Source organism: Pelobates fuscus, chromosome 6, assembly GCF_036172605.1.
Source record: "Pelobates fuscus isolate aPelFus1 chromosome 6, aPelFus1.pri, whole genome shotgun sequence".
Lineage (NCBI taxonomy): Eukaryota > Metazoa > Chordata > Amphibia > Anura > Pelobatidae > Pelobates > Pelobates fuscus.
The window spans coordinates 47,353,597-47,363,810 of record NC_086322.1 but is presented as its reverse complement, the minus strand read 5'-3'; the positions used below and the strand labels follow the sequence as shown (position 1 = coordinate 47,363,810).

The 10,214-nt window shown below is 41.6% G+C and overlaps 1 protein-coding gene across 1 annotated transcript in view; it reads right to left on the bottom strand.

Annotated features, from left to right (window-relative positions):
* Positions 1–557: 557 nt before the first annotated feature.
* MAEA (macrophage erythroblast attacher, E3 ubiquitin ligase) overlaps positions 558–10,214 on the bottom strand; it is a 56,817-nt gene continuing 47,160 nt past the window's right edge. Inside the window, exons 7-9 of the mRNA XM_063457660.1 lie at positions 9,647–9,780; positions 4,847–5,042; positions 558–1,408 (exon numbers count right to left, since the gene is read on the bottom strand). Coding sequence (XP_063313730.1) covers positions 1,313–1,408; positions 4,847–5,042; positions 9,647–9,780 — 426 coding nt within the window. The 3' untranslated portion in view covers positions 558–1,312. The remainder of the gene's footprint in view (positions 1,409–4,846; positions 5,043–9,646; positions 9,781–10,214) is intronic.

Below are 10,214 nucleotides of genomic sequence, written 5' to 3'. Positions count from 1 at the left end.
GTTGAGTTACACCCCCAGCAGCAAAGGAGTTTCATCGCTTAATGCTGCACAAACAGATTCCAGGCACAATTAACACTTCAAATCACTGAAGTGGTCATGGTGCTTTCAGTAACTCTTTAAGGGTTTGTATCCAATTACAGGCTGTTCCTCTGACATCTTGCTATAGACCTGCTGGTGTACAGGGCTAAATGCTACCAAAGATTTAGGTTGTGCTTTTGTGAGTAGTGATGTCCCGAACTGTTCGCCGAGAACCGTTCGCCGGCGAACATAGCGCGATGTTTGGTCTGCCCCCTATTCGTCATGGAGGTGGGAGGGTCTGCTGCTGATTGGCTGGAATCTGTCTGCTGACTGTGAGGTACAGGGTCAAAGTTTACTCAATTAAGACGAATAGGGGGCGGACCGAACATCGCGCGTGTTCGCGGCTATGTTCGCCGGCGAACGGTTCCCGGCGAACTGTTCGGGACATCACTATTTGTGAGTGCTCACCCTGTTGGACAGTATACATATACAGTCCCAGACACTTACATTTATGAAACAAAGCAATCCCATTACAAGAATTTTTAATTTACAATCTTTTATTAGCTAATGAACACCAACATGCAAAAATAAGCACTAAATACAAATTTCTACAGCACGGGTTCCTAAAGACTATAAAGAGTAAAATGTAGTTTGCGGTTTGAAACCTTCTCGGCATGTCTTCTGTAATACTGGAGACTGAACCATGGCTCTTGAGAATACGCAAGATTTAGATTGTAGAATGTCTGCAAAGCTTTGTCAAACCTTTACTGTGAGCTGTAGGTTCAACACTTAGGAAATTGGATTAATGTTTCCATGTGAATACATTCTCTAAAGCAAAAAAATAATAAAAAATAAGGCAGCAGCACTAATGATATGATCCCAAGGCCTATACATAGAACTAATACAACCCCAAACTTACTACTCGAGAAACAAGCAGAGCACTGCATGTCCCTTCAGCAGAAAAGGGTTAAAAAAAACTATTTCAAATTCTTAAACAAGAAAACTCATCAGAAGCATCAGTCTTTATGTTACAAAATGTTCACAATCAAAATTGTAATTTTCCCAAAGTATAAACGTATTTTACTTGTTTATGTTTTTTTGTATGTTGAAATTTCCTCGTGAAGTGTGTATTGTTGTTGCTTGGTTATCTTTGGTCGCAAGAGACAATTAATGCAACCACCGGACAGGGCTGATGCCTCGATCCTGCCCGTTGTGCGTATTTTCTTCTCTGTGTAGAACACTCCAGTCTCGTGTTCTTCAGCAGATTATAGAGGCACAATGAAGTATCTTGGGTCTACATGATGTAGACTTTCTCGGCTTGGGAGAAGTTGAAGACCTCTTTGGTTCTTGGACAAATTACTTTGTCATCTTGGCGAATAGAAAGAAGAGACTGAAGAAAAGAAAAAAAAAATACAATATGGAATAAAATTACTTAAACTAGATTTGAACAATGGTATTTTCTTTCCAGTAATACATTCTGTGTGTTATATATTTCTAGAATGAATATTTATGAAAAGGAAGTTTAAGCTGTGCAACCAAATTCTTTGTATGCTCTTTTGAAAGAGCATAAGATTCTGCCTAGAAATTATACTTGCAGTTTTGCTAGCAAATGTATAGTTTGGGAGGTAGGTCTTTCTCCCACTTCTCAGTCAAATCTTCTGATAAGGCTCTATGCAGGTGGTCCTCCTGCTCTCCCTAGCATAGCAACCACAGCGCATGAACTACAGTTGCTATGGAAACTCCTTAGCACTATGTAGGAAGTATAGGAACGGAGTAGCCAACATCAATTCGTTAAGATGCCGGCAAGCTGGCAACAAAGCCAGCATGTTGGTGTCGCTGAGAAGATTTGCTCTGTTTGGAAGTGCTTCCCCAAGCCAGGCAAATCAAATAGGGCCTTGGGAGGAGCCAATGACAAACAAGAGGAAGGTGTTACACGAGAGTAACACCCCAAAAGCTGAGGAAGTGGCGGCACTGAAACGCAGATAAGGTTAGTAGATCACAATATTCTACACAATATATGATTTATCACTATTATATATGATGTTTTCAACGTATTTGGGGAAGATTTAGCCAAAATTCAATTATTCACAACATGTTTACATTAACTTGAGGTAAAATTTCTGAGACCAGTACATCTATAGATCACCATAATTACAATAGTGGAATTACCCCAGACAATAAAATGTCAATGTGACGTGTTAGAGTATATAATTAGATGCAATACTCAAAATGTTCATTGCTATAGCTGAAAATAGTACAAGACAATATTTAAAGGAAGGACTGAATACAGTCCATATCAGCAAAATTCAGTTAAAATGTACAGAACTGCAACCAAATTTGTAATTCTCGTATTTACTAAGGGCAAATCCAGTTGACATTCAGTTATTAGAACCACGTGAGCAAATCTCATTTAGTACCATCTGATTTCTGCGTTTAAAATCCAAAATTCTCTCATGTACATTCTATACAAAATATAAGATTTTCACATTTACCAAACACCAAAGTTTCTACAGGAATTACTCTGAACAAATGTTAGAGAAGGCAAGATAAAAATTAACCAGCTTTTTCCAAAAGAGCCTCCAAAAATACACATTACTGTATTTGCCTCAGAGCAGCCAGTAGGAAAATAAGATCAAAGTAGATTAGTTACATTTATATTAATAATCTAAATGAGTGTGTATTAATTGTGGAGGCATGTTCTACCCCTTTATGTTGTTAATCATAAATAATGCATTTTGTATTGATGATTTGCATTAGAATTGGCAGCTGCCAATTATGTCACTGTATTTGCGCATACAGTTTTGTATTTCTATCATTCAGCTGTTTGTTTCTGGACAGTCTACATTTATGGCAATTGTGAGGTTATATAAGAAAATTCCAATGTTTGAGGTTTATTTGCTAATCCGGACTTGGATCATTTGTACATTTTTAGTTACTAAGGTTAGAATTTGTTTGGAGAAAATAAAAAGGTTCAAATATCCAACTAAAGGGGGCGGGGCCCGGCTGCCGAGCTAACTGGTCGCACCAAGAGTGAGCTCTGTGTGAGAATCTACTAAAACCCTGACAAATCGACTTTTAATAACTCACCACAGAGGATTGGAATGCCGGAGAGGGTTGGTGAACACCGGAGATACACCCGGCAGAGTTCCTGCACACAGCCAAGCAACTGTAACGCTAAAACAACCTGCGGCCTACCAGCGGTGGCAAGCATGAGAGAAGCGGCAGATCTCCCTGCTAGCTATCGGACACGCTGCAGTGGCTGGGAACCCCGAATCCCCCCCCCCAGTCGGTGGGGGTTATCCCGGCACAAACAGACAGGCTATGCCCCCAAGCTTTAAGACACACCAACCAACTCACCCACACCTGAGGCCTGCGCTCAGCGCTGAATCTGAGGCCAAAATGGCGGCTACCACACCAGACACCTCAGCACGAGGCTCACAGGGGACGCTCGAGGAGCGGCTAGACGCCTTATTTAGTGCATTCTGGCGGAAGCTGCAAGAAAGAGGGGAGCAGGCCAAGACCAAGACTCCAGAACCTCCTTCCCTCCTGGCAGGCAAGCGGCGGAAAACATCCACTGCCCACACATCGGAACAGCCAAAGAGACAGAGGACCGACCCAACGGATACCCACCCACGTCCCACGATTTCCGGAGCTCGCCACAGTCTTCCTGGGCGGAGGGCACAGGCAGGGAAGACCCTGGTGCTAAACCCACACACCCGAAAAGCAAAACCTCGACCCCAAGCGGCAACCACACTCCCCCGGGACCAAGCTCGAGGTGGCAAGACAGACCGGAGCAGATGGACCTGCACCTGGGCCATCGAACCGGATCAGGGCCAGTTGGGCGAACAGCCCTGTACCCACGGGACATTCCATGCAGACATGACTCTGGTAGCCTGCAAGGGCATTGGGTGAATAGCAGCCAGGTCGAGGGAGGGGGGATATGCAAAAGCAATGGCTCCTTCTGGCCGCTTTTTTCACATGTTCCTCACAGCCTCAGATCGATGGCAGGGGGCCCAATCATCTGTAGAAAATGACCATCCCCTGGTATTGACCCTGTCATTTTAGTTAAACAGGTTTTTCTTAGATTACCAGCTACTCTATATTATGAGTCAGGGCATACTACAATAAATAACCCACTCACTCTGCTCAATACAGCGTTGTTGCACTGCTATCTATTAAGTGACACCTGTATCATTTAAGTGTACTGCGTTTCTAGCGTTTTTTGTTTTTTATTACGTTGAACTAGCATGTTATCTGGCAATTTACTTATATATGAATATGCAGAGATGTACCTTGTCTGTTTTCCCCTCATAATTTACCAACATCCGCTCCATACAATGTTTATCATACTAAGAAGCCTGATGTTACTTACGTTGACTTACCTATTGATTGTTATACTGCACTATATGGCATAGCTTGTTGTTACTAATTAGACTTGCATGATTACTTTACAAAAAAAAAAAATGAGACAGATATGAGTATACTGACCAACCATATGATTAACGTCTTGTCTTATGCACTAACTCCTTTATTTTTGTTTACATTCTGTACCGCAAAACTCAATGTCTCAATAAAAGAAAGATTTACAAAATATCCAACTAAAGCGAAGTTGGACAATATTTTTGGATAACCTGTTTTAGTCTAAATGTTGCTCTTCGAATTTCAGTTGGCTACAATTTAAAGATAAATGAATGCTTTTCAACACCCCATTATGGTATATATTATTAATAAAACATATGGACATATGCAGAACATTCCACAATACACATCACAACACATACTGCCAACATCCCCCAAAGCAGTCTATTTTTGGCACTGCGACACTTACATTGTACCCATATACATATCCATTAGGTAACATCATTGGAGGATTGTTCTCATTCATTACGTCTCCTGAAATCTTGCAGACGAGCCGTGAATTGGCACAATGTGCCATTGGAAGGGGCTGCGCTAGTTTATTCAAAGACTTGCTGCACACAGGACAATCCGGGTTCTTTGAAGTTCCATCCTCTTTGTAGCACTGTCTGTTTACGAAATGGTCAAGGACTACTTGTAACATCAATAAACAGGGCAGATACCCTTTGGTAAAAGTTGAACCCTAACCCTGCAAGTTACCTAAAAAACTTGCTTCCTAGGGAATATGGCTTGTTTTCCTACTCATCATAGCCCACCTTAGCATGCAAAGCTATTCTTCAACTACTCTACACACCTGGGACATGTTAAAAAACGTATTTGTTATTTATTTCAATACAATTACTTATTATGCATCTATACCTAGCAATGTCAAGTTTCTTTTACTTAGCCAGCTGTTTCAGTCATCTTATCTTATGAATAAACCTGTCACCAAGTGCTGAACTTATGTCCCATAATAACTTGCTTGGTGGAAAACATGTGAATATCCACTGCAGAAGTTGTACATCCTGGAAAAATAAATACATGAATAAAAATGCACCCAACCAGGGCTCGAGTCCTGCAGGAACGCATGGGAACGGCGTTCCTGCACTTTTTCCAAAGCAGGAACGCCGTTCCCAGTCCTGCAGGACCTGCCCGCTGCCCTGCTAACTGAACACAGGGACCATCACACGCGGCGTTCTTCTCCAGCTCTAACTCTCGCGAGACCCGCGGCTGTGAGAGCGTTGCCACGGGTTACCATGGCAACGCTCCGCACAGGCGAGTCTCGCGAGAGTTGAAGCTGAGAGAGCTGGAGAAGAACGCCGCGTGTGATGGCCCCTGTATGCAGCGGCTGCTACCCTCCACCGGACCACCAGGCGATCTCCCCCCTCCCTGACAAGGTAAGAAGCAGGGAGGGGGGAGAGTAAAGTAAAAAAACCATAAAAACAAAGGTTAAAAAGCAAATGCATCCCCTCCCCATCATCCAGCACACACACATAATACAGCACACACACACATAATCCAGTACACACACACACACACACATAATCCAGTACACACACACACACATAATCCAGCACACACACACACATAATCCAGTACACACACACACACACATAATCCAGTACACACACACATAATCCAGCACACACACACACATAATCCAGCACACACACACACAATCCAGCACACACACACACACACAATCCAGCACACACACACACACACAATCCAGCACACACACACATAATCCAGCACACACACACACACACATAATCCAGTACACACACACATAATCCAGCACACACACACATAATCCAGTACACACACACACACATAATCCAGTACACACACATAATCCAGTACACACACACACACACACACACACACATAATCCAGCACACACACATAATCCAGCACACACACATAATCCAGCACACACACACATAATCCAGCACACACACACACACACACATAATCCAGCACACACACACACACACAATCCAGCACACACACACACATAATCCAGCACACACACACACACACACAATCCAGCGCGCACACACACACACACAATCCAGCACGCACACACACACACACAATCCAGCACACACACACACACATAATCCAGCACACACACACACATAATCCAGCACACACACACACACATAATCCAGCACACACACACACACATAATCCAGCACACACACACATAATCCAGCACACACACACACACATAATCCAGCACACACACACACATAATCCAGCACACACACGCATCATCCAGCACACACACGCATCATCCAGCACACACACACATCATCCAGCACACACACACATCATCCAGCACGCACACACACACACAATCCAGCACACACACACACATAATCCAGCACACACACACACATAATCCAGCACACACACACACATAATCCAGCACACACATAATCCAGCACACACATAATCCAGCACACACATAATCCAGCACACACACACATAATCCAGCACACACAATCCTGCACACACACACACACACATAATCCAGCACACACACACACATAATCCAACACACACACACACACACATAATCCAACACACACACACACACTGCACTTACTACAAACACACTACATTCATTATACACACTCTACACTCATTACAAACACACTAAATTCACTGTACACACTGCACTCACTACACACACTACATTCACTATACACACTCTGCATTCATTATACACACTCTGCATTCACCACACACACACACTACATACACTGCATTCATTATACACACTGCATTCATTATACACACTCTGCACTCACTATACACACTCTGCATTCATTATATAGACTCTGCATTCATTATACACACTCTGCACTCACTGCACACTACATTCACTATACACACTCTGCATTCGCTACAAACAAACTACATACACTGCATTCACTATACACACTCTGCATTCACTACACACTACATTCACTATACACACTCTGCATTCACTACAAACACACTACATACACTGCATTCATTATACGCACTCTGCACTCACTACAAACACACTGCATTCATTATACACACTTTGCACTCACTACAAATACACTGCATTCATTATACACACTCTGCACTCACTACAAACACACTACATTTATTATTCACACTGCAATCACTAAAAAAACACTCTACACTCACTACAAACACACTGCATTCATTATACACACTCTGTACTCACTAGAAACACACTGCATTCATTAAACACACTCTGCACTCACTACAAACACACTGCATTCATTATACACACTCTGCACTCACTACAAACACACTACATTCATTATACACACTGCACTCACTACAAACACACTACATTCATTATACACACTCTGCACTCACTACAAACACACTACATTCATTATACACACTCTGCACTCACTACAAACACACTACATTCACTATACACACTTTGCACTCACTACAAACACACTACATTCACTATACACACTTTGCACTCACTACACACTACATTCATTATACACACTGCATTCACTACACACACTACATTCATTATACACACTCTGCACTCACTACAAACACACTACATTCATTATACACACTCTGCACTCACTACAAACACACTACATTCACTATACACACTTTGCACTCACTACAAACACACTACATTCACTATACACACTTTGCACTCACTACACACTACATTCATTATACACACTGCATTCACTACACACACTACATTCATTATACACACTCTGCACTCACTACAAACACACTAGATTTATTATTCACACTGCAATCACTAAAAAAAACACTCTACACTCACTACAAACACACTACATTCATTATACACACTCTACACTTACTACAAACACACTACATTCATTATACACTCTACACTCACTACAAACACACTACATTCATTATACACACTCTACACTTACTACAAACACACTACATTCATTATACACACTACACGTACTACAAACACACTACATTCATTATACACACTCTACACTTACTACAAACACACTACATTCATTATACACACTCTACACTTACTACAAACACACTACATTCATTATACACACACTGCACTCACAACAAACACATTACATTCATTATACACACTCTGCACTCACTACAAACACACTAAATTTATTATACACACTGCACTCACTACAAACACACTACATTCATTATACACACTGCACTGAATACAAACACACTACATTCATTATCCATACTCTGCATTCACTACAAACACACTACATTCATTATACACACTGCACTGACTACAAACACACTACATTCATTATCCATACTCTGCATTCACTACAAACACACTACATTAATAATACACATCCTGCACTGCACTATATGCATAGGAGTGTAATTTTTTTTTTTTAGGGGGGGGGGGGGAGGCGGAATCTTGGGTGAGTTCCCACACTTTTTTCCCCAGGACTTGACCCCTGCACCCAACACAAGGAATTCAAAAGGCGAGCATCTTTTTAATGGCATATTTTAATGCATTATCAAATGCCAGCCAAAAAGGTTTCTTTAACAGAGACACTATAGTCACCAGAATAACTATAGCTTGATGTAGTTGTTCTGGTGTCTATACCATGCCCCTGCAGGCATTTTGCTGTAAACATTGTTTCCTATGGACACCTCCATGGCAGTCACTCAGGCGGCCACTAGAAGAGCTTCCTGGGTCAGTGCTTGAGTCATGCTAAACATTCCCCATAGAGATCAATTGATTCAATGCATCTCTATGAGGAGATGCTGATTGGCCAACACAGCCCGCCTCCCTGGCTGAGATCATGAGAACTGATAACCTCAGCCAATCCAATGTTTTCTTATAGGAATGCATTGGATTGACTGAGACTGTCAGTTTTGATGACCTCAGCCAAGGAGGCAGGGCGGAGCCAGCGGACCTGTGTGGCGCTGGAAAAAATGTATGCATTATTCTTGAGTAAGAATGCTGAGAAGCCATCTGTGTTTCTCTAGGATTCCATAAATTACATTGTATTTGGTTACTAGCTTGCTAGATTAGTAAAACACTTAGGATTAGGAAGTTACAGTAGATGTATTGAAGTCGATTTCTTGAGCATAGTGGATTCATTAATCTCATGGACAAACTCAATATTGAAAACTACATAAAATGAAAAAAAAAAAAAAAAAGAGCACACAGATCATTTTATTTGTTTTTACAATTAAAGGATACGGTGTTTTGATTGCAGAAAGTCCCGCTTGGAGTGTTATGGTAAATACAGAGTTATTTCCCAATTGATGGAGCCTATAGTTATCATAGCGAAACTGTTGGATGAGCATTCGCCATCGTGCTGGGTCCAGGAGATCCTGTGTGGAAATAGGGAAATAAAAGAGATATTTATTAAGTAGCACAACACTTCAAACTCCTGGATATACACTGGATAATATGGCTCCATAGTGAGTGAAAACTTACACCTGGTGAGTGTGCCATGCGACTTTCAGGCTGGCAGTGGCAAGTAACGCAAGACAAGGTTAGCAACGTAGGAGCTGCACTTTACTAATTGTAACTCTTTATTTTTCTTAGTGCATGTCTTGACAGGTTGCAATATATATACATTTGCTGGATATAATTGACAATAGGCTGATGCGGTAAAAGCAAGTAATGGTAAAGGTAGCACGTAGGAATATACATGTGCTAGTCTTATCTAAAGCTTAGATTGTAATAGTATGCTGCACGTTGGGGCATAGCCAAGCACTGTAGTTAAACAATGGTTTGGAGCTACGTAGTCCGCGTTAGTTAT